General features: G+C 41.7%; 1 protein-coding gene across 2 annotated transcripts in view; it reads left to right on the top strand.

Moving 5' to 3' along the window:
• slc43a1a (solute carrier family 43 member 1a) overlaps positions 1-26,125 on the top strand; it is a 39,368-nt gene extending 13,243 nt beyond the window's left edge. Inside the window, exons 6-16 of one of the 2 annotated variants that reach the window (XM_064344019.1) lie at positions 722-798; positions 6,071-6,163; positions 6,988-7,121; positions 10,429-10,562; positions 19,909-20,055; positions 20,792-20,827; positions 22,671-22,806; positions 22,932-23,061; positions 23,230-23,303; positions 23,588-23,711; positions 24,106-26,125. In XM_064344019.1, the coding sequence (XP_064200089.1) occupies positions 722-798; positions 6,071-6,163; positions 6,988-7,121; positions 10,429-10,562; positions 19,909-20,055; positions 20,792-20,827; positions 22,671-22,806; positions 22,932-23,061; positions 23,230-23,303; positions 23,588-23,711; positions 24,106-24,312 (1,292 nt within the window). In that variant the 3' untranslated portion in view covers positions 24,313-26,125. The remainder of the gene's footprint in view (positions 1-721; positions 799-6,070; positions 6,164-6,987; positions 7,122-10,428; positions 10,563-19,908; positions 20,056-20,791; positions 20,828-22,670; positions 22,807-22,931; positions 23,062-23,229; positions 23,304-23,587; positions 23,712-24,105) is intronic. The other variant, XR_010331297.1, reaches the window with a different exon arrangement.
• Positions 26,126-26,387: the final 262 nt, after the last annotated feature.

Below are 26,387 nucleotides of genomic sequence, written 5' to 3'. Positions count from 1 at the left end.
TCTTTACGGTCTGAGCATTGTCAATTCTCCAAGGGCGTGAATTTTGGGTATGGTACCTGTATGTTTACCTGTACCTGCTACAGATATTTGGAATTTGTTTTAGGGGTGATTAATAGGGTAGTGGTTATTTGGGGTGCGTCACCTTGCTGAGACTCTGTGTGTGGGGGGAGGGATTTCGTGGGTGGGGCTGACCCTGTCTCGATGGGGCACATTCGCGGTCAGCCAGCTGCTTATGAACTATGCTCCTCCTGTGCAGTGACTGCACAGCTCAGCTGCAGGATGGCACAGTGAAGAGAAGCAGCGGCTGGCAGCGTGTGCTTCAGAGGAACACTCTCGCCTCTCTGTACACACAGACCGGCAGCGTGTGATTCAGAGGAACACTCTCGCCTCTCTGTACACACAGACCGGCAGCGTGTGCTTCAGAGGAACACTCTCGCCTCTCTGTACACACAGACCGGCAGCGTGTGATTCAGAGGAACACTCTCGCCTCTCTGTATACACAGAATGACAGCAGTGACTCCAGTCACTAAATACACCTGGTCTTCCTGATTGGAGAGAAATTTAAAAACAAGAATTCGTTTTTTGATATTGTGTAAATCAGGAAAAGGACCCCCTTGTGTTTTAAATGTGGTCCTTCTCATGCCTCGCATGACCCGCAGTTTGGGAGCTCCTGATGCTGTGCACTGATCTGGCCTCTCTGCATCTCTCTCTCTCTCTGCAGTCCTCTCTACTATTATCTTCCTTGCTCTCTCCTGCAATGGCTTTGGAGGGATCTGTCTGACCTTCACATCCCTCACGGTGAGAAGAGAGACCAGAATCACCTGTACTATACTGCACTATCAATCACTGTGCTGTGGAATTTGCATTGCGTTATCAATCACTGAACAACCAAACATTACACTATAAATTCCTGCACTATCCAACACTGCGCTGTCAAACACCACACTAGCTGTGACCCCATTATCAATCACTGCACTATCAACCACCACACCATCCATCACACCACTGTCACACCACTATCAAACATTGCACTATAAAAAACCTGCAATCACTGCATGATCAAACACTCCACTATGCTGCACTATCAAACACTGCGCTATCAAGGACTGTGCTATAAATCTTTGCACTATCAAGCACTTCGCTATCTGTCACTGCACTGTCAAACACTGCCATACTGCACTATCAAATATTGCACTGCACTATCAAACACTATGCTGCACTATCAAACACTGCACTGCACTTTCAAACACTGCACTGCACTTTCAAACACTATGATGCACTATCAAACACTGCACTGCACTTTCAATCACTGCTGCACTATCAAACACTGCACTGCACTTTCAAACACTGCTGCACTATCAAACACTGCACTGCACTTTCAAACACTGCTGCACTATCAAACACTGCACTGCACTTTCAAACACTGCTGCACTATCATACACTGCACTGCACTTTCAAACACTGATCTTTCAAACACTATGCTGCACTATCAAACACTGATCTTTCAAACACTATGCTGCACTATCAAACACTGATCTTTCAAACACTATGCTGCACTATCAAACACTATGCTGCACTATCAAACACTGATCTTTCAAACACTACGCTGCACTATCAAACACTGCTAAACTATCAAACGCTGATCTTTCAAACACTATGCTGCACTATCAAACACTTCACTGCACTTTCAAACACTGCTGCACTATCAAACACTATGATGCACTATCAAACACTGCACTGCACTTTCAAACACTGCTGCACTACCAAACACTATGCTGCACTATCAGAGACTGCACTGCCAAACACTTTGCTGCACTATCAAACACTGCACTCCACTTTCAAACACTATGCTGCGCTACCAAACACTGCACTGCACTTTTAAACACTATGCTGCACTTTCAAACACTATGCTGCACTATCAAACACTACACTGCACTTTCAAACACTATGCTGCACTATCAAACACTGCACTGCACTTTCAAACACTGCTGCACTACCAAACACTGCACTGCACTTTCAAACACTATGCTGCACTATCAAACACTGCACTGCACTTTCAAACACTGCTGCACTATCAAACACTACACTGCACTTTCAAACACTATGCTGCACTATCAAACACTGCACTGCACTTTCAAACACTGCTGCACTACCAAACACTGCACTGCACTTTTAAACACTATGCTGCACTTTCAAACACTGCTGGACTATCAAACACTGCTGGGCTATCAAACACTACACTGCACTTTCAAACACTATGCTGCACTATCAAACACTGCACTGCACTTTCAAACACTGCTGCACTATCAAACACTGCACTGCACTTTAAAACACTGCTATCAAAACCTTGCCTTATCTTCCCTAACAAAAATGAAATACACTGCAATATACTAAAAAATATATGCTATCAAAATCAGAAAAGACATTGCAAAGGTTCACAATATCTTGGAAAATATTCCATGTATTTCTACATTCAGATAAGGGGTGAAGGTGGTGAAACATATGTGTTTGTACTTGCGGGTTACATGTGTATTTGGGTATTAAATGAAGAATTGTCCTTAAAATTGACATGGAGATGTTAGCCCTAAACCTTTTCAGACTAAGTTTGGTGAGTTAAATTTAGCGATGTTTCAGAAGAATAAAAAATATTCATGGTTTTATTTGTCAATGAAAGGTTAAGGACACATGCTATGTATATGTGTGCATGTGTGGACTGCAGACCCAGAACAGGTGTGTGCTTGTTTATTTACATTGGGGCCTGAATGTCAGAACATTTAGGCTTGAATTCACAAACCTGCACGTGACTTTCCACAAGTAGAGTGGAAAATCAGGTGGGCCCTCAATGTGGCCAATCACAGCCCTCCGCTGGCCACACGCTTTCCCTCTACTCCGCCCTCTCACCTCGACCCAAAGGGCACATGATGGTGTCGTGCTCTTGTTTTGTTCACATTCTCTCTCTCTTACATAATCCAGAAAACATTTTATTGTGAGAAGACAATACATCAAATGTGAATAAAAACAGAGTATGTTGAGAGAGAGAGACAGAGGGCAAGAGAGAGGGGAGAGAGAGAGGGAGTCTGTGAAATTAGTAGACATGATTTTGTGCTTCCTGATCAGCTACACTAAAGCAGGAGTGTAAACAGCCCTGGAGAGATGCAGTGTCTGCAGATTTAACTCCTATCCTGCAGGGCCACAGTGTCTGCGAGTTTAACTTCAGTCCTGGAAGGCTGCAGTGTCTGCAAGTTTAGCTTCACTCCTGGAGGGCCGCAGTGTCTTCAGGTTTAAGTTCAGCCCTGAAGAGTCGCAGTGTCTGCAGGTTTAACTCCAGCCTTGGGTGGCTGCAGTATCTACAGATTTTTGTGGTTTCAGCAGCAATTGTTTGCCTTGGAAATGGTGAGTGCATTTCATTACTTGAGTGCTGAAACATAACATACATTCCATTACACTTGGCAGATACTCTTATCCAAAGTGATGTACAGTAGTGAAGCACAACAGAAATCAGTAGACACTGCACTACCCCACCAGTACGGAAGTTAAACCTGCATGCACTGCACCCCCTAGGACTAGAGTCTGGCAACCTTGCTTTATAGAATGTGTCTGTTTTAATTTTGCTTCCAACATTACAATGAATTGGTTGTTTGTAATTCAATGCTGTTGGCGCACTGGCTTGGAATTCCCGCATTGCTATTTATGACCCTGCCTCGCCATTCCAGAAATGGCCTACTGGTCACTGGCACGGACTAGCTTTCTCTAAGCAGTTGCTAATAGCGGTGTTAACCTCACAGAGAGAGCAGTGTTTCAGGTTCCTGTATCCTGGTCGGAGGGGCCTGACATTAGGTGCATCCAGTACAAATGGGAGGAGAGGGTGTTGATTGGCTGGGCCCAGTTCACGAGCAGTCAAGGACTAACAAAATGCAGCATGGCAGTGATGGAAGCCTTCCCACATGTTGCTCCCATGCACAGGTCCATTGCACCCCCTGCTGGCCACAGTGCGTCACTCCTGTGCTGCCCCATCACCACCCTGGGTGAATAACAGCTGTATACAGTTTTCTGCTGTTCAGGGACAGTTTGCCATCGCCATTTGTTTGTTTATTCCTTAGTTGCCGTCTTGGGAGCTGTGTGGCATACATAGGTTTGCACTCAAAATTGATTTTTGTATATCAATTGTATGTGCTCATCTGTTCACGCAGGATTTATGTGCTTCACATCAAATTGCTTTCATCCTTTTCCTGCCCAGATTAACTTCGTATTCCAGTCGACCTGACAGTTAGGCACAAATACTGTGCAGCAGTATGGCATGCTTATCAGGGGACATCTTTTGTCCGACCAGAGAAGATGTGGGCTAGAATCCTAACATTCAAGTGCGAAACAGGCAAAGTCCATCACAGTCTGCATTCGACCCTGGAATTAATTTTGGACCTGGACAAATTTCTCCCACGCGATGTTATCAGTCCATGCACCACAATTGTCAAATGTAACATTTTGAATTTGTCATGGGATGTACACTTGAGGCCAAAAGTTTACATACACATAGGCTGAAGACATTTAAACTCACAGAGAAGTTTTTCACAACTCCGCACATTTCATGTTACCATACATTTCTTCGGGAGAGTCAATTAGGGCATCTACTTTGTTCACATCAGAAGTAATTTTAAAACAACCGATTAGAGACAGATTTATTCAGCTTTAATTCTCTATATCACAATTCCAGTGGGTAAAAAGTTTACAGTCTCTTTAAACAGCCTGGAAGATTCCAGAAATTGTTGTAACGACTTTTTAGAAGCTTCTTATTGGCCAATTGTCATAATTAGGAGTTAATTTGGAGTTAATTGGCACCTGTGGCTGTATTTGAGGGCCTACCTTTAGAGCCACTGCCTTTTTGCCTTTGATACCATGGGAAAATCCAAGCAACTCAGCCAAGACCTCAGAAAAACAATTGTGGACCTCCACAAGTCTGGTTCCTCCTTAGGAGAAATTTCCAAACAACTGAAGGTACCACAAGCATCTGTACAAACAATTGTATGCAAATATAAAAATCTTGGGACCATACAGACACTGCATCATTCAGGAAGGAGGCACAAATTAACTCCCAGGGCTGAACAAACTTTGGTCCGAAAGTTTCAACTGAACCCCAAGAGAACAACAATGGAACTGGTGAAGGAGTTTGAGGCATTAGGTACCAAAGTATCTCCATCCACCATTAAGAGAATCCAAAATCACCAAGGCTGTCACGCAAGGAAGAAGCCCCTACGCCAAGAAAAATTGAACTGTTTGGCCATAATGATCAGAGCTATGTATGGAGGAAAAAGGGTGAGGCTTGTAATCCGAAGAATACCATCCCAACTGTGAAGGACGGGGCTGGCAGCATCATGTTGTGGGGGTGTTTTGTATTCATGAGGAAGGAGGATTATCTAGAAATACTGAAGCAACACCTCAAGACATCAACAAGAAAGTTAAAACTTGGTTGCAACTGGGTCTTCCTGCAGGACATGATCCTAAGCATACCTCCAAAGTTGCAACAAAATGGCTTAAACACAACAAAGTGAAAGTATTGGAGTGGCCATCACAAAGCCCTGATCTGAATCCCGTATAAAATTTGTGGACTGCACTGAAAAAATGTGTCCAAGGAGGCCCACAAACCTGACTGAGTTACACCAGTTCTGTCAGGAGGAATGGGCAAAAATTCTGGCAGCATATTGTGAGAAGCTTGTGGAAGGCTACCCCAAGCATTTGATTAAAGTTAAGCAATTAAAAGGCAATGCCACCAAATACTAACAAAGTGTATGTAAAATTCTGACCCACTGAAAATATGATATAGTACATAAAAGCTCAAATAAATCTGTCTCTTAGCTATTATTTTTAAATTACCTCTTATGGAAATAAAGTAGATACCCTAATTGACTTAACACATGAAATGTACAGAAACATTAAATGTGTGGAGTTGTGAAAAATTTAGTTTGAATGTCTTTAGCCTAGGTGTATGTAAACTTTTGGTCTCAACTGTATGTGTCATGTAAAAATGTTGTGGGTACCCAGAGTTAAATGGTTGGCTTTGTTATTTTTTTTTTAGCTGCCCAACATGTTCGGCAGTCTCAGTTCTACTGTCATGTCCCTCATGATCGGATCCTATGCCTCTTCCGCCGTCACTTTCCCTGGCGTGAAGGTAAGCCTACTGCACGACATCGCCGAGATTACGAGCAAAGTATTTTTTATTTACTTCATTTTATTATGTTCCTCGGGGGTGGAAAATCCAGGTTTGGAAAGTAAGTTTTCCCCAGTTTTTTGGTCCAGTCACCTGGATTTGCTAATTACCACAATTCTTGAGCCAGGAGGTAGAACTAATAAGTCACCTAACGATTTCATGGGTGGAAGAAACACATGGCAGGAATTTTACTTTCTGACCCCTGGACTTTCCACCTCTGGTTTTCAATTTTGAATGAAATCAATAATCCATATTTGTTATGACAGGAGGGATGTCTTGGGGTAAAGTAGCGTTAACATAAAATGAAAACTGGTGGGACTGATTATGGAATGGGGTGGAAATAGACAATAAGCAACAGGGTTTAAAATGACCAATGTGTGCTTTTAATATACTTGGGAAGTGTGGTATTGTATCTACAAATTTTACAGAACATGGAGCAAATTTAAAGTCAATTCACAATTTACAGACAAATACACAACTGATTGCTGATTTAATACTCTGCAGAATTTTAAAAGTATGGATATGCTGTATCCATAAGGCTCTGTTTGACCTAAATAGATGAAGAGCTTTCAGTCAGCAAACTCCATACTTGTAAACTTTATATAAAACCACTTAATTTAAAACTGTTGAGATTATAATGCCTGCAAACTGCTTTGCTGGGTCTCTCTAGGAGAAGATTTTACTCTGAATGAGATTTCCTGGTAAAATAAAGCCCCAAGAATGATAGATAGATGCATGCATGTGTTACGTGATAGCAACATGCCTCTCTTCCTTTCCCACTGTAGTTGATATACGATGTGGGAGTGTCCTTCCATGTCATCATGTGGGTGTGGTCTGGGATGGCCTGCCTTGTGTTCCTCAACTGCTTCCTCAACTGGCCTGTGGAGTCCTTCCCCACTCCTGATGAGATCAACTACACGTCAGTATCCCGCGCTAACTATGCTACATACCAACAACACATCACTCTCAATCTCCCATCTCGTGCTAACTATACTACATACTAGGGTTGGGCAATCATCTGTTCAGACCGGCTAAATGGGACCCTCAGGGATTGCTGATCGGGAATTGTTGTAGGGGTTGGGTGGGGGGACCTTGGGATTCTTATCTATTAAATTCCATCTTGCGCACCTCACACTCTGGCTATGTAGGCTACCCGATGTAGCAACGATGATAGGGATGGTAGGTATACCATCCGCCATGTTACACTTTGGCAGCACATGCCCCATACCTATACAGCACCGAGAGTTTGGCACGTTTTAGGATTTTCTACAGAAATAGCCACAATGACCATAGACTCTCAGCCCTTAAGAACAGTAACTTCTATGCCTTCTGACCTCAAGTAAACAGACACAATTCACAAACAACTTCACAAGTCCACACAATAAAGCCCCAAACTTGGGTGATTTAGCATTTTTTTCTCCTTTCTTCTTTTTCCTGCTGAATATATCATAATAAATGCTCCAGTACCATATTCAATAATCTTCCCATTGGACATTTATCTACATCAGCTATTAACAACTTTGGATTTTGAAGCCAATTAGTTGCAAGATACCCAGATACACACACAAATGGATGTATAAGCAAGTACACATGTTTTGAAAAACTGCGGTCGCCATGTTTGGTTTGTGTGGCAGCTAGCATGCTTGCTAACTATTAATAGCCAGAAAATTATAACTATTGCTTTTACAGCTGAATAATAATTGTTAGAAACTCATCTATATTCCTGAAATGGATTCTTCATCATTTCACATACAAACCATCATATTGTTTTATGATTGGGGATGGATATTGTTCACATTTTGATGATACCCCTGCAATTAGTATAACTTTTCAAACCTCAGATTGTAGTCTACCTTCTTTAAAAATGAGCAAATGATAACATTAAATAATGTTTTTATTGTAAGGGCACGTCCCATTGTTTGATTCGTTTTGGGTAAAACACAGCCACACTTTAGACAGTTTCACTTCAGGCATTTTGACCAATGTTAGCTAGCTTCTTAACGAGTCAATAGAGCGAGTGTTATGTTAGTACAGATGGCACAGAAACTGCATTGCAATTTGGTCTTTTGGGTAACGTTATTGGTTGTATGGGAAGCGGAGCCTGCTACTGGTTTTTAGTACCAAACCCTGTTCATGACCCAGAAAGCTGTCTACAAGGTAGGCTCTAAAACCTCAGACTACAATTGCAGGCTTCACCCAGCCAGAGGCTTGTTTTTTACGGGGCTGCAGCAACGGTATACATGCGGTAATCTAAATGGTCAAAAGCATACAGGCAAGATAAATGATGGTAAATTTGACCATTCAAGTAAGTGTAACTTTTTATCCTTATGCAATATTGACATTCAAATTATATCAGAATGTTCAATGCATATATATTTAGGAAAAATCACAAAGGAGGATTCATTGGATATGTATTTCATGATGGCAGTTTTATCCATTTTCTCAAAGTGACAATGGTCAAATTGACCGTAGCGGCATTTCTACTGTTAACTACATTTTAAATAGGCTACTGCAGCTTCCTTGTAAACACCACATTTCTAAATTAATGTTAGCTAGGCCTATAGATCCGGTGCTGATATACAAACAATTAGTTGGTCTATCATGCATATAACACCCCAACACTCCATTTAAAAATATGACAAACACTTTAAATTATTTGTCATTTATGGTAAAGGAAATATGACTGAACCCATTCACATATGTGTTTCTTTGTGCTAGAATGTGCGTGTTGGAATGTGTATATGTGTATGCATGTCTCTCTCATACATTTATATGCATTATTATTATCAGTTACTCATAAGACTGTACAAACAGAAATTATATTGTAAGAAACCCCTTCAATACACCAAACGGTGCGTCAAGGTCACCAACTGTAAGAAACCCCCCCGCAAAACCAAACAGCAGAAGTATTTGAGTGGCGAAGGAATGCATGTAGGCTTATCCGGTGCTACTGGAATGGGATTAATTTAATGTTATCTGAATTATCTGACTCCAAAATAGTGTTTTAACTTTTCCTCTGTGCTAACAGTTGCACAGACGGAGAAGACTGCTGTCCGCCAGCAGTGTGGCTCTACATCGCTATCTATCTTAGCTAGTAGATGCAGACAGGTCACTGGCATGTGCTGCCTGCATAAATAGAATTATGTATCCTGCTATGACACTACTGTATAGGCAAGTAACTACAGAATGCAGATGTCCTGAGTTTATGTGTAAGTTAGGACCGTAAAACTGCTAGGTGTGCGGTGTTAAGAGTCAACAAGGAATTCCAGGTTAAAATGAATGCAGTTTATTGTTAGGAGTTACAGCGGCTTAAAATGGAAGGAGGGCTTTGCGCATGGCCATTGCTTTCTATTTGTGTGTTTACTTCTCAAACAGATTGTCCAAGACAATAAATGACAACTGAATCTTGAAAGGGACATCTTTACATGTATAAACAATGGTAAGATTGTATACTTATTCCATATTTAGTAGCATTGATAGTAGAATGACATGGTGTAATTCCACAAAAATTCCTGCTGTTTATTTCACCACTCAATAAGCAGCATTTTATACCACTGTACTGGCAGACCTTTTGCCATTGTTGGCTTTATTTTGTTGCTATGACTGAATGCACATTTTTGGTGGTGAAAGAATATTCTATTGAACTACCAGATGTATGCTATTGTCCAGTGTGGCATGCTTGGGGTTGCAGATAGAGGGTGCTCATTAAATGGACAACATGCTTGACAATTGTGGCTCTTAGAAATTCCGTATTTATCATCGTTGTCGTGTACTGTGTACTAATAAAGCTAAAACATACAGTCTGTTATTTCCACGTATAGTTTGGTTGTAGGAGCAATGAATGTCTGAGTGGAGTAATCTAGGCATGCTGGTGTGTCCACTACTAGGGGGCTTGCACAAAGGGGTTAATTTGTCACCTGTCTGTATAAATATAGATATGAAGCCTACATCGATTGACGATACGTATATATTTTTTAAATCGTCAAAATATCGACTATTGGTTCACCGATTCCTCGATGTATTATAGATCAGCACAACCCTACTACATACCAACTACACGTCAGTATCCCACACTAACTATCGTACGTACCAAATACACATCAGTATCGCACAATAACTATGCTACACACCAACTACATGTCAGTATCACAAGCCACTTACTGGTAACATACCTTCATGTTACATACCAAGTACCGGTCAGTATCATATGATTTTCTGTCCATCAGGGAGAAGCTTGAGTTGAATGAATCAGCCCTGGATCACCAAAGTCATGTGACCAATGAGGTCAAACAGCTGAGCCAGAAGGGGGAGGAGTCAGACCAATCACATGAGCAGTTCATCGAACCTCCCACCCCACCCAGTAAGTCCCGGTTTGAGGGTCTCAGCTTCCCACACTATTTTGGCCTTTACCCTTTTCTGTGTTCATTTACAAAGCCACTGTGTATCCAGTGTGCACAGCAGAATGCATCTTACACAGGGGCATAGGGCTAGCAGGTGCAACAGCTGAGCCCAAAGCTCCAGTGGTGCCAACCGTCAGGCGCTTTAATTCCCTCTGTGGGCTCCTGAATTCCCTCTCTAGGTCCCTACATTCTTTCTATGGGCCACTACCTTCCCTCTCTGGGTCCCTAAATTCCTTCTGTGGGTCCCTGCATTCCCTCTTCAGATCCTTACATTCCTTATGCGGGTCCCTGCATTCCCTCACCAGGAGCCTCATTCACTAAATCTGTGCTTAAAACGTGCTTAAACACATTTTAGGCAATTGTGGGATTCATCAATATGTTCTTACTTGAACTTGTTCTTATTGTGCAAACAAATTTAGAGCTGGCTCAGACCATGGGTACGCAAAAATCATGAAGGCACCAAGTCTTCAAAAATAATTAATTGTAAATTCATCTTAGACAAATAGTATAAATTGGTAAATATTCAATATTTGAAATTGTAAATAATATTTACTAATAATACCTAACAATGTACTTAATAAGAAAATTAATTAATAATCTTATCATAAATATTACTTGTAATAATAATAATAATTTACTTGCTTAAGAATAATAATAATTACATCATATTTAATAGTAAAAATTTGTCTTGCTCCCACTTATAGCCAACAATAAGGTACTCCTTAATTCCCCCCCCCCCCCCCCCCTAAAAAAAACAAAAACATTCAAGGCTCCAGAGTGCAACCATTTTGTCAAGTGCGACTAAAAATGTTAATTGGTTGCACCGGTCGCCTGACATTTAGCAGGTCTGTCTCTGTGTGTGTATGTGTAGTTTTTTTCCCACCCGCATTCTGCGAAGACCCGCCCCTACTCTGCCTCTGATTGGCTCTGACCGTGATATTCTTCTTTGTTGAATGCGGGTGGGGAAAAAAACTACACATACACACACAGAGACAATATTTGTTGTATTTGTAAGCAATAACTTGTGCTTGCAACTTATGGTTTGTGTTTGTACATTGCGAGTTGAAACTGAAACAAAGTATTTTGTACTTGTAAGCAATGACTTGTTCTTGCAACTTATGGTTCGTGTTTGTACTCTGCAAGTTGAACCTGTAAAAAAACATTGTGTTTGTGGAGGGTCATGTCTGTAAATTAAAATCTGCATGTGTTTTGTGATCTGCAGTGGTTTATTAACATTTGTGAACAGAAAAAGTATGAATGCAGAACAGTTTTTACGTGCGACATTCCTTCTACATGCAACGCCCAGTTTACAAGAAGAAAGTTACAGACAGACTTTTGGCACTCTTTGCGCATCCAGTGTGGAGAGCCAATCGTTCAAGGCATTTTAAACTATCCAATCAGCGCTCCAGTAGAGACCAGGGTTGCCATGTTGGGCAATTTTCCCCCATTGAGTCTCCAAGAACGTCATATAAAGAGTATATTGCAGGTTGGAGAGCCCAGTGAATCAATGTGTAGGAAAATTATGTAGGAACTAGATTTTCATAAAAAATATACTTATATATACACTACCTTGACTTCTGGAGTCGTTTTTGTGAGAGAATTTTACTTCCGCATCTTAAAAAAAACTAAAAAAAACAACAACAAAAAACGGCAAACCCGGAAGTGACGTAACGAAAGGGAGCGCAGTAAAGTTTTACAATAAGAAGAATGGATACCATGTCATTCTACAGTCAATATCTGGGAATAAATATTGAATAAATATACAACCTTACCATTTATTTTACAAGTAGAAATGTCCCTTTTGAGACTGAGTGGCCATATATTGTCTTGGACAATCTGTTTGTGAAATGTTACGTGCATTTGTGACGCCTGGGTACCTTGCAAAATAGCTGTGCGTAATACCACACATGTTGTTTATGGCGTTGTTTCCCTTGTTAGTACAATCTCTCTTGATTGACACTTCATTTATTCAGTAGGTGAGAGTATAAGCTTTCTAACAAGGTATAACATGTCTAATTTTGCTTTTGGAATAGCGTTTTATAGGTCAGCATAACCAAAAGTTTTCTCATCATCGCATTCACTTACACATTCACTCTTTGGTAGCAGAGGCTGAACCTGACGAAAACGTTGTCAACGATATTTTGTAATTTCTTGGAAAATACAATTATTACTGAGGACTTCTGTGCATAGCTAAGCCATATTGTCATGGTTCTGTGGTTGTCTGCGTTTTCCTTTTTGGGCCGCCAGATGGGGCACTTCAGTTTTTAGTTCTGTTCAGTTACCCTGTTTAATTGTATTATTGTTTTCAATTATTCTATTATTGTTTTTTGGTTGTCTCGTTTTCCCTTCCCTCTCTGTGGCCTGATTGTGCATTGTGCCCTGCTTGTTCGTCAATGTTTGTCTACTATTTACCGTTTCCCTGACTAGGTCTGTCTTTTGTGTGTGTTTCTCTTGTGTGTGTGTTTTCTGATTATGTTTCGGTATGTGTCCCCACGTGTACTTCTGAGTGTTTTCTACCCTGCCCGTGTTCTGGTTTTGAATTGTTTTGGATTTTCTGGATTTTCTTTGTTTTTGCGTTTTAAGAACTTTGCTTTGACAATTTGAGAATTGCCCTACGTGGCTTTGTTTTTGTGTCTCCTTGGTTTTTGTTCTGATTAAAAGTGAAGTTCTCGGTTTTGATTTACCCTTTTGGATTTCGAGTATTTTTGACTCTGCGTTTGGGTCCATTCCCTCGCCTTACCTGGCAGAAGGATCCAGCCAGTTCTGGACCCAGCAGATATATATATTTTTTTTTTCCTCTCTCTTTTGCCTTCTTCCTTCCTGGGGTTTTCATTTTTGCATTAGACATGCCACCGGTCTGGAGCAAGATGGCCGACAGACTCTTTGATATCAGCCAGGGGTCGCGTAATGTATTGGATTACGCGACTGAATTCAGCACTGTAGCCGCACAGGCTGACTTACCCCAGTCAATCGTGTGCCAGATTTTTCTGGACGGCATGAGGGACTCCCTCCACGGTGGGCTAATTTACTCTGGGCTTGAGGGGTGTTGTGACTTTAAAGCCCTAGTAAGAAGGGCATTTCACTGGGAGGAGTATCTCCGGGGGGCCGTGGATATGCCCCCTCTGGCCGAGAAGTACTCCAAGCCCAGTGCGCCGGAGTCCACTGTCCCGCAGGAGCTTCCTGCCCAGCCCGCCCCGCAGGAGCTTCCTCCCCAGCCCGCCGTTCCGCAGAAGCTGCCTGCCCGGTCTGCCGTTCCGCAGGAGCTGCCTGCTCGGTCCGCCATGCTATACATCGTTCGAAAGCTTATACTCTCACCTACTGAATAAATGAATTGTCAATCAACCCAGACTACTGAAAAGGGCGACAAGGCCGTGAACAACACGTGTGGTATTACGCACAGCTATTTTGGAAGGTACCCAGGCATCAAAAACGGATTGTCCAAGACAATATATGACCACTCAGTCTCAAAAGGGACATCTCTACTTGTAAAACCAATGGAAAGGTTGTATATTTTTAAAATATTTATTCCCAGATATTGACTGTAGAATGATGTGGTATCATTTAAAAAATAATTCTCGTTTATTTCATTATGTGAGCATCGTTTTCACTGCTGTGTTGGCATATCTTAGGGCTATTGTCGGGTTTATTCTGTTTCTGTGCTATTTTAGTGGTGAAAGAATATTTTTATGAATGCCAAGATAGACAATATAGAGCTTGTAAGTGAAAACGTCACCAAGCCACTCCCCTCGTTTTCCCGCAAATTTGTCAATGGGAAAATGAATGGGGAAATTTTGAATAAGCGATAAGAATAAGTCGGGAACCAGTTAGCTATTGGTATGTGGTACTCATGACATATATGACTCATAAAATATAATATCAGCAGCACGATTGACCCATGATAAGTATAAGGTACAACGTTGTGTACGTTTCATATGCTTAGGAACTACACAAACCGGTACTGCGCTCCCGACGCACGCTTATATCGTCACGACTCAGATGGAACATGCTTGCGCCCTTCTACTTCTAGTGTCACTTTGATATTGTATTTCAATTTCACTGGAAATAACAGATTTGTTACTAATAAGCCATATATATTTTCATCACAACACAACAACAATATAGCTAGCCAGCATGGTTTTCGATAAATTACCGACAATATGTTTACTACTTACTATGTTTTAATAAAACTATTTATTAGAAATTGTCTATCTCTTGCCTACTGCACCTGTCTTGTCTAAGTGCACTGTGATTCTGATTCTCACAATATGTGTATTCCTTTCTAAGTGCTGTGAGCAGATTGAAAGTCTATGTTACACCGAAGCCTTGCAAAACGAAGTTTCGTTACGTCGTGCACTGTACAGCATATGGTTTGTAATGACAAATAAACCTGACTTTGACAGCTAGCTAGCTACCTGCTGATCCAGCCCTTCCTAACGTTAACGTTAGCTAACCGAAACTTTATAAACAATATCTTTCATGCTGGCGCTGACAGACCTGCTAATCTACCCTGGCTGTATATGACCTGCTCTACATGGTTGGATTTGGAATGATTTTCTCCCTTCTTAACATTATTGTCCTGACCATTGAAAAAATGCATTAAGCTAACCAGTGGCACCGCATTTGTCGTGGGTATAGCTAGCTAGCCACCGGTGTTGGGTGCAGTTGGCCCTAGCTGCTGGTCCAGAGTCAGTTATTTTCTTCTCCTACTAATGGTTAAATCTAGGACCTGGGAAGGGAAATCTGATCCCAGAACAGCAGTTAGGGGCAGCCTAGGCATCGCGCTTGGCGGGTAGACTTACAAGCACACGTGGTTGTGACGTGTATCCGTGCGACTTTGATTTAGTGTAGTTCAGGACCACCAGCACATCGTAAATCGATATAAATCCGTTTTTTTTCCCTCCAGAGATTGAAATAAATATAACCAAGCACATGCTACGGTAGATAATGACGGTCCCAAAAAAACGTGAGAAATCTGTTATTTTTAATCGCTATAGATATTTAACAATCAATGATTTTTAAAAAGTCAATAGGATTTTAACATTGGGCTGTGACGTCACAAACCAGACGCCCCCTGGAGGCAATTTGACTTACAAGCACAGTTGTCCGTCCATGGGTGGGGGGTGTAGTTGTAGATGGGACTGCAGGGAGGGGGCGTGTGTTAAATGAAAGACCAGAGCGACTATCTAGCTCTGCTTTTATATTTCCACTCAAAATTTCATTCATTTTCAGCAGCTGATTTCTGAGACTTTCTCAAGCCGATATGTTTTGAGGACATCGATTATTTTACGTTACCAGTAATGTTAGTTGTCTAACACGATCTTTAAGTCTAATAGTAATGACAAATCAGTATTAGCCTACTGCAAATAAACCTGGCGAAAAAACATCCACATAAGTAGGCAAAACTAAATAGATAAACAACAGCAGTTTAACACAGCAAGCCATCGCATAGCAGAACACTTTCGCGCTTGTAATGTACTGTAAATGCTATTGAGCTATTTATGGAATGAATTGTGTGGCCCACCCACTTTTATTCAGGCCCACCTGCAATTTCATTTCTGGCTACGCCACTGATCAGGACTTTGAAAAAATTGTGCAAGAAACTGTGTCTATTCTGAAAAAAGAACCACACGGACTTGGAGGAAATTGCAGGCTCAGGTTGCCATTAGACTGTCCTCTAGTCCGTTTTGTTGGTTGCTGGTAATATATTTTCCAAAAACATTTTTCCTCAAAATTTTACAATTTTATTCAAGTAATATTATGATTTTTTTTTCTCGTGAAATTATGACTTTATTCTCGTAATATTACGAATTTATTCTCGTAATATTACGACCTTATTCTCAAAATCTCTGATTTTTTCACCTCAATGTGGCCCTAATACTCCGTCGTAGGGGTGCGGGTCTCTAAATCGGAGAAAACAATTATTTCGGGCGGGTGGCAGATGGATGATGCGATTCGGATGACGTCAGAGCCGATCCGCGTATCACTAGTGTTTACGTGGGAAACCGCGCCCTGTACTCCTCCGGGAGCAGCGCACACTTTTGTTTGAGTTATTTGAGTTTGATTTATTTATTTGAGTTTGTCAAGCACTTTTTAAGTTTATTTTTTAAACAATAGAGGTTATTGCGATTTCTTGTTTGTGCTGTGATTTAAAAAAGAAAAAACATTTATCTGCACCTTTATTCCTGTTTACAATCATTTACATAATGTGTTAAGGAATTACCAATGTGTATGGGAACTGACAAAAAAGGTAACGCTTAAAATGTGGCAGCGAAAGGCGCGGTGAAAAATCTTTGGTGCACCTAAATGAAAAAGTTAGGCGCACCAGTGCAACCAATGTAAAAAGTTAGTCTGGAGCCCTGGCATTAGCACTCACTAGCTTTACAGCAGCATTCCAGTATTGAGCTTTGTAGAATGCAAGTATTCCCAAAATTGCGCAATGACCGAATTATCGGACACTCCATTGAATTACTGCACTTTCCTTCCTGGTGCTGAAGAACAGCACCCTAGCCAAGATTTCCCCTGTCACTGCATTCAGACGCGAGTGTAATGAGAGAATGCGTGGGACTGGGAACTCTTGCAGCAAGCTCTTCATCGATTTCTGGACCCTGCACAGACAGACCCTACACTACTGCAAATCAGACGTGGTACTTTTCCCAACTCAATACGAACGGCTCACCTGATAAGGGGTGATACATCACGGGGGAAACTGTAGAATACATGGAAAATGCAGCAGTGCCCCTCTTGCGCAACCGCGTGAAGTATTCCGGAAAAATGGAAGTTATTCTTGTCTGTCTAAAGTAGAGGTGAGTGTTCAAAATCTTAGCGGGCTGAATGATAACACGAAGAACCGCTGAAGTAACTCCGAAATCTGTTCTACTCAGCTGAGATTTCATTTGGCATTTACAGAGGAATTACCCGAAGCATTTGTGTTTATTTATTCACGGAAACCTGCATGTATTCATCTGTAGAAGCAGCGTTTTACCACAGTTGTGATTTGTTCGTATGGTCGGTAAAGCGTGCATATGCTGTTTTGAATATTCTGGAAAAAAACATTCAAGATGAGCTGACTTGTTTTTTACTTCAGCCAAACTGCGTCCCTCAGCAGACACAGCATTCGCTGCCTCGGTTATTGCAGCCCAAGCCTCATTTTTCCTCGCACCAGTCACTCCAGTGGAAACGCTATGAAAAACAACACCTTTTCTGGCTTCAACTTCTGAAACAATCACTTCTATCTCTGCATTTGTAAAAAAAATAAAAATAAAATTTTTTCTTTTTTTACATTTTTCACTTCTCTATCTCTCAGCCATGCTCTGAGCTTGCAACAGGACCGTCCTTATGTGGAGAAATGGGGCGTTGCTTTATGCAAATAGAAAATTGCCGGCACGTGCCTATCAATTAAGAATGATCCAGATTCACCAACATACACACGTGGGTAAGAACAAAAGTGGCTGGTCCGCACGTGTTTTGAATCCGGCGGTAATTTTGCTGAAAACTTTTTCTGCGTACAAAGTAAGAACATTTCTACACACATATTAGTGAATGAGGCCCCAGGTCCCTAAATTCGTTCTGCGGGTCTCTGCATTCCCTCTTCAGATCCTTACATTCCTTCTGCGGGTCCCTGCATTCTCTCTTCTGATCCTTAAATTCCTCTATGGGCTCTTGCATTCCCTCTCCAAGTCCCTACATCCTTTCTATGGCCCTCCCCATTCCATCTCCGGTACCCTCTAAATTAGTTCTACTGGTCCCTGCATTCCCTCTTCAGATCCTTACATTCCTTCTGCAGGTCCCTGATTCCCCCTTCGGATCCTTAAATTCCTCTATGGGTTCCTGCATTCCCCCTCCAAGTCCCTACATTGTTTCTAGGGGCCTCTGCATTCCCTCTCCAGGTCCCTAAATTCCTTCTGCAGGTTCCTGCATTCCCTCTTCGGATCCTTACATTCCTTCTGCGGGTTCCTGCATTCCCTCTTCGGATCCTTACATTCCTTCTGCAGGTTCCTGCATTCCCTCTCCAGGTCCCTACACTCTTTCTATGGTCCCCTGCATTCCCTCTTCGTGTCTCTAAATTCCTTCTGCGGGTCCCTACATTCCCTCTTCGAATCCTTACATTCCTTCTGCAGGTTCCTGCATTCCCTCTTCGGATCCTTACATTCCTTCTGCGGGGTCCTGCATTCCCTCTTCGGATCCTTACATTCCTTCTGCGGGTTTCTGCATTCCTTCTCCAGGTCCCTGCATTCCTTCTGTAGGTCCCTGTATGGTTTTCGCTACTTGGTGTTTATTTCTCACTACCTAGCTGTGGTGAAAATCAAGCGGTTTTGCTTTGAACCAACTACTTGCCTAGACGGATTGTATATATGCTACCATTATGACTCAGATGTTTCTATCATGGTGTATTAAAAGTATATGGATAAACATAAGTTGTTTATTTGATCATTAATATTTTGGCTGTTTCCCAATACAAAGTCAGCTGCCTCACTGTCTGCTTCCTTAGAAGGCAGCTCCCTCTGCAGGCATCATCTTAATTGTAAAGGAACCACAAAAGGCAACAAATTTGGGAGGCACTTTGAAGGCAGAATGACACCAGAGTTCACGAAACCAACACGAGATCAGTGTTTGCAGTTACAGCTGAGCTTAACAGCTGACAGACTCTATGCAAATAAATATGGATTCTGTCATTGTAGCCACAATTGTTCTGATTCTCTATTTAAGGGAAAACAAAATTAGTTTTATGTTCAGCTAACTACATAACTATCCACTAGTTTGGCTACTTTTTTTAGTTTTAACCAGATTATCGTGATTTCAGTTGTTTGCTGTATGTAAGCCAAGTTAACACTAGCTACGTTGTCCTATTTGGAAGTAATGCGATTACAAGCAAATTAGCTGGCTAGTTCAGTTTAACTGACTGAGGCTTGAAAACATTAAATACATTATTCCAATGTACTTTTAAATGATTGTGTTCACTGTATATTCACATTTCAACAACTTCGCTGGTTTGAGCCGCCATTAATTAAAGGGAAGTGAGAAGTCTGAGGAAATCGCAAAGACCTATGGGATAGCCTTCCAGCTAAAGGATGCATCAGATTCTGCCTTCAAATTTAATCCAAATAACGCACCTTAAAAGCATTTTTGATGACTTCGGTTTGGGAAATGCCTACAAAGGACAAGTGTGAAAAATTGTGAAAATGCTGACTTCGTATTGGGACACAGCCATTGTTTAATGTAATTTTCTCTATGTCCCCTTCTCCTTCTCTCCCCCGCCCTCTCTCTCCTTCTCTCTCCCTTCTGTCTCCCGGCCTCTTATCCCCACAGACTCGGTGCCATTCCGGAGGTCTGTATGCTCTCCCATCTTCCTCTGGAGCCTTATCACCATGGGGATGACTCAGCTGCGACTCATATTCTTCATGGGGGCCATGAATAAGATGCTGGAGTTCCTGGTAACCCATGGTGATGCCCATCGTGAGTCCTGCCCACTGAGCCCCTGTCTGCCGATAAGACAAACACCTGACTGGCAGAAACTTAACTGGGTAAAAGATCCAGTATATGGTCTAGAATAGGAGTGTCAAACAGTCCTGGAGGCACAGTATCTCACAGAAGAATTTGAGTCAGTGATTGGCTAAAGAATCCACAAACTGTGTTTCCAAGGTCTCCTAAACTGGCTGCTGACCGAAAAGGAACTTTAAAAGCCTGTAGCCATTGCGGTCCTCCATGACTGGAGTTAAATCTACTGACATTGCAGCCCTCCGGGACTGGAGTTAAACCTGCAGACACTGCAGCCCTGTATGACGGAAGTTAAACCTGTAGACACTGCAACCCTCCAGGACTGGATCTAAACCTGCAGAAGCTGCCTCCCTTCGGGACTGGATCTAAACCTACAAGCAATGTGGCCCTCCATGCCTGGAATTAAATTCCAGCCCTGGAAACTCCTTTGAGGTCCCTTTCCTACTGAATGACATTGAGTTGTACTGAGTCACAGTGCTGTACTGAACATTGAGCTGTACTGAGTCACAGCGCTGTACTGAACACAGACCTGTACTAGGTCGGTGTGCTGTACTGAACACTGACCCGTACTAGGTTGTTCTGCTATACTGAACACTGAGCCGTACTGAGTCACTGTGCCTTACTGAATACTGAGCTGTACTGAGTCGCAGTGCCCTGCTGCTGTCTCTCACTCTCTCTGTCCTTTCTATTTCAGCCTCAGAGGAATTGCAGAAGCAGGTGGAAGAGAAAGGTGAGTTATTTGTTTATGGTCTCTTTCATCCTGCTGGCACACAGTTCCTGTTCCACTAAGAGGCCTCTGATCAGGGTGTCTCTTTTTCTTGTTGTCAGTTGATATCTGCAATGTGTACAATTGAACGTTGGCCATATGCTGTTTAACTGACTGTCACAATTGTGTATTGGCAGTGTCGACGTGGCAGACTTTTTTCTTCTTTTATTTACTTTGCAAGTATTAATGATAGACTGTGCTCTAGTGCTGCGGTGACACTGTTCCGTCACACTAGTGAGTGTCTAATTGCTGTGTTGTGACTGTGAGTAGTGATTGTGTATTTTTTGTGTCATGACAGTGAGTAGTGAGTGTAAAATTACCTTGTTGTAACTTTGAGTTGTGACTGTAATTACTGAGTTGTGATTGTGAGTAGTGAGTGTGTAATTACTGAGGTGTGACTGTGAGTAGTGAGTGTGTAATTGCTGTTTTGTGACTGGGAGTAGTGAGTGTGTAATTACTGTGCTTCGACTGTGAGTATTAAGTGTGTAATTTCTGTTGTGACTGAGTAGTGAGTGTGTAATTACTGAGTTTTGACTGTGAGTAGTGAGTGTATATTTCCTGTGTTGTGACTGTGAGTAGTGAGTGTGTAATTACTGTGCTGTGACTGAGTAGTGAGTGTGGAATTACTGTGTTGTGACTGTGAGTAGTGAGTGTGTAGTGATTGTATTTTTTGTGTCATGACAGTGAGTAGTGTGTAATTACTGTGTTGTAACTGTGAGTAGTGTGTGTAATTACTGAGTTGTGACTGTGAGTAGTGAGTGTGTGATTGCTGTGCTGTGACTGCGAGTAGTGAGTGTGTAATTGCTGTGTTGTGACTGAGTAGTGAGTGTATAATTCCTGTGCTGTGACTGTGAGTAGTGAGTGTGTAATTACTGAGTTGTGACTGTGGGTAGTGAGTGTTTAATTACTGAGTTGTGACTGTGAGCAGTGAGTGTGTAATTACTGAGTTTGGACTGTGAGTAGTGAGTGTGTAATTACAGAGTTGTGACTGTGAGTAGTGAGTGTGTAGTAACAAAGTTGTGACTGTGAGTAGTGATTGTATTTTTTGTGTCATGACAGAGAGTAGTGAGTGTGTAATTACTGTGTTGTAACTGTGAGTAGTGAGTGTAATTACTGAGTTGTGACTGAGTAATGAGTGTGTGATTGCTGTGCTGTGACTGAGTAGTGAGTGTGTAATTGCTGTGTTGTGACTGAGTAGTGAGTGTGTAATTGCTGTGTTGTGACTGAGTAGTGAGTGTTTAATAACTGTGTTGTGACTGAGTGTGTAATTGATGTGTTGTGACTATGAATACTGAGTGTGCAATTCCTGTGTTGTGACAGAGTAGTGCGTAATTGCTGTGTTGTGACTGAGTACTGAGTGTGTAGTTGCTGTGTTGTGACTGTGAGTAGTGAGTGTGCAATTGCTGTGTTGTGACTGTGAGCAGTGAGTGTGTAAGTCCTGTGTTGTGACTGTGAGTAGTGACTGTGTAATTCCTGTGCTGTGACTGAGTACTGAGTGTGTAGTTGCTGTGTTGTGACTGTGAGTAGTGAGTGTGCAATTGCTGTGTTGTGACTGTGAACAGTGAGTGTGTAAGTCCTGTGTTGTGACTCTGAGTAGTGAGTGTGTAATTACTGAGTTGTAACTGTGAGTAGTGAGTGTGTAATTACTGTGCTATGACTGTGAGAAGTGAGTGTGTAATTACAGAATTGTGACTGTGAGTAGTGAGTGTAATTGCTATGTTGTGACTGTGAGTAGTGCCTGTGTAATTCTTGTGTTGTGACTATGAGTAGTGAGTGTGTAATTTCTGTATTGTGTGTTCTGTCACAGTGGGGTTCTACTCTTCCATCTTCGGAACCCTGCAGCTGCTATGCTTGGTGACCTGTCCTATGATTGGCTACATCATGGATTGGAAAATGAAGGACTGTGTGGAGCACACAAGTGCCCAGATGGAGGGAGAAAAGAGGTGAGGATGAGAGTAGGAGGCAAACAGAAGGGGGGGAATGGAGGAGCGATTGATGGGAGTTTCCATTTTGTTGTTGTACAAACAATAATTCCCTTGTATGCCCGCTCCCCACCCTTCACATATAGATTTCCTGTGCCAGTAAAGAGAGACAATAAAATTCAGAAAATCACCAATGCCATGCGAGCCTTCACCTTCACCAACCTGCTGCTGGTTATCTTTGGAATCATCTCTCTTATCGACAACTTACCTTTACAGGTGAGTGAAGAGAATGCAGGTGGAACTACCATACTACTATCACACTCTGTATTAAAATGTTCATAAAGTGCTCTGGACACCTGCAAGAACAACAAGCATGAACTGTATGTATTGCTGTTGTTACGGTTGTTAATGGTAGGGCTGTTGTTGTGCTTCACTCTGGTTTAGCTCCTCACTTTCATCCTCCATACCATGGTGAGAGGGTTCATCCATTCCTGCTGTGGTGGGCTGTATGCCGCTGTGTGAGTACAGCACTCTACAGCCCTTTCATTCACATCTCGCTTAGCGTGTACAGAATCTTTTTCCTTTGTAGCATCTTTTAGCTAGCATTTACAGTATCTATTTCTTTTATAGCATCTTTCAGATAGCATGTACCTTATCTTCTTTTATACCATTTTTAGCTTGCTTAAACAGCCTCTCTGTTATTCACTAAACTTCAATTTCCATGGTTTTGAGAGTGGGTGGTGTTCTGAAATGACACATTCACAACCGCGCCTCCCTCTCCCCCTCTCTCTCTGTCTTACAGGTACCCCTCTAATCACTTTGGGACACTGACAGGCCTGCAGTCGATGATCAGCGCCGTCTTCGCCCTGTTCCAGCAGCTTCTCTTCATCGCCATGGTGGGGCCACTCGAAGGGGACCCATACTGGGTGAGAGAATGACTGTGTGACACCGAGGCACTAATGCTCTGAGATTCTATTAGCCTGATCTATTGCTAACGCTCTAATACACTGTTATACTTCTGGATACTAACTTTAGACTTTGCTGATGCTAACACTGTGACATGCTCTTAATGCTAACACTCTGAAACACTGTTATACTGCACTAATGCACTGACATGCTGTTAGGCTGCGCTATGCTGATACACTGTTAACAATGCTAGAGCTTTGAAATGCTGTTACACTGAGATGCTAATGCTCTAAAATGCTGTGAGATGATGCAAAAAAACTAAGGCGCTAACGCTGATGTTCTGGTACACTTAGAATTAGGTGTCAGCATAATGCTGTGTGACTGATCTCTCTCTCTCTCTTTGTCCAACAACAGATCAACTTTGGTTTGCTGATGTTCTCAATGGCTGGCTTCCTGTTGCCAGGATACCTCCTGTATCTTCGTAGAAACCTGGTCCAGAAGAAGGAGGAGACAGAGAAGGAGGCGACAGGTCACCTAGTACTGGAAAGGGAGGCTCTCCATCAGTTCAACAGCAACGACACCAAACACCATAGGAACGGCCAGATCACTCAGGAAGCTTAGGACAATGTACACAAATCTAAGAATTACACAAAAATTGTGACTTCTTATAATTAATAATTAATTTTTCTAACAAGAACTACAGCAGCAATGATAGTTACATTTTTTAAAGGTTTCCAACAGTTTTGTTTCTTCTTGTTATTATTGTTGTTGTTGGTGTCATATGATGTTCATCTAGCTCAAGCCATTTAATTTCAAACCAAAGTCCAAAACACTTGACTTGATTCAGTGTCTCACGTCAGCAAGTTGTGTAGGATTGTTGCTATTATTTGTAGTTTTTGGCCTGCATGGTTCATGTTAGTTCTATTTTTTTGAATGCATGGTTAATATTACTTGTAGTTTTTGGGCTGTGTGGTTAATGTTATAGGATTGGACGATATGTCAAAATTTTCCTATTGGCCACTGTCACCCCTGCAATTGGCGATTACCTATATATTTGTACTGAGGGGGGCGCGGCTCCACGTGGTGTGGCTCCACATCACGGCCTATTTCGAGATTTGAGTAACGGGTGTAGACAGATCGCAGTTCTCCGAAGAAGCAGTATCCAAAATAAATCTGCCTTTAGCTTATCCTCTGACATCCACCATCTATCTTTACTGATCTCTCTTTCAGTATGCCTGCTCTTCTTCAATTAAACAAAATAAATCATCCTGAGATTTTGTCAGCTTGCGGGTTTCAGTGAGTGTAGCAGAGTCAGGCTGAACAGATTCTGACAAAATTTGAAAATAAGTCCTTTGATTAGTCACCTGGTTCATTTTTAAGGTTTAAAAAAAGCATGTACTAGTTAATCATGATAAGCTGCAACCAGCTATGAGTTTATGTCGGGGTCACAACATTCCATTTATAAAATACTGAAATGATTCATTCCAGACCACTTTCTTACTGTCACTGTCACTCTGGCAAACTGTTGTTGGCTTTGCTTTCTTTTTGGTGCCTGTTCCAAAGGCACGCTGGTACCAAGGAGGTTAAAAGACAATGGCAGTTGGCAGCATAGTATGTAATTAGATAGTAGTGCCTCACCCAATCAGCAGTGTCAATACCTGGTGTATGCACACGTGCAGTGCAACGTGAACATTTTAGACAAGCAGGCTGAAATACAGAGACTGACAGACCCACAGAATGGTTTATAGCTTACTAGCTGCTGGTCACAGCTAAAAAGCAAAGGTCTTTAAATCAGCAAAAAACCAGCAAAAATCCACTGGCTATGGATTCAGCCTATTGCCCATTCTTGATGTATTCGTCCAATCGGCCAATCCTATAATGTTATATTATTTTTTATTTTGTTTGTATTTGTAACTGTATAGTTATCGTAGATTGAGATGGTATTCCCAACCACAAAGCTTACACACAGACCTATAGCATTATGCCTGAGTTTGTCCACAGCTGTGTCATATATGTGTATTGGAGAGAAAAGCAGTGTATTCAATTGGGAGGAGCCACTGCTTCTCTGACTACCTCTTCTGGATGGTTCTCCATCACACAACAGTGGCCTTTCAAAATAAAAGCATTGAAACTGCTTCAATTGCAATAGTGCAACCTAGAGGAGGTCACCATCCTTGATACTTTTTTATGTGGTAAAACTCCCAAGTCAAAAACTTGTTCACTGCAACAAAAAAAAAAAGACCTTGCTGAATAATACTGGATGCACTGTATGGTTCTCACATTGCAATTGACTGCCATTATCTTTGTTGAGTTTTTTTTGTTGTTGCAACATACACATCATCAGCATTTTACCAAATGGGAATGCATGTAATCTTCAGCTGGAGGGACAAAGCAGCCAAACTTCATTGTTCATGGAGCCCCCCCCCCCCAAAAAGCACCAACATATGCTTAACATCATGATGCCTGATGTGTAGGTCACATTTTACACAGGGGTACAGTCCAGCAGATTTATAACACCTTAACACTGCATTGCACCTTTATTAATCATTCAAAAAGGGTTTGTGTATGACTCATAAAGTATTACATTTTCTTATGAATTATTCATATAGATGGGTCATGTTAAAGAATGTGTTACATGCGCTTAATGAAGGCTGGGAGAATATGTATATACTTTCTGTAAAAGTGTGACCCTGTAT

The sequence above is a fragment of the Anguilla rostrata genome, chromosome 7, assembly GCF_018555375.3.
Source record: "Anguilla rostrata isolate EN2019 chromosome 7, ASM1855537v3, whole genome shotgun sequence".
Taxonomy (NCBI): Eukaryota; Metazoa; Chordata; class Actinopteri; order Anguilliformes; family Anguillidae; genus Anguilla; species Anguilla rostrata.
This window is presented reverse-complemented; position numbering and strand designations above follow the sequence as displayed.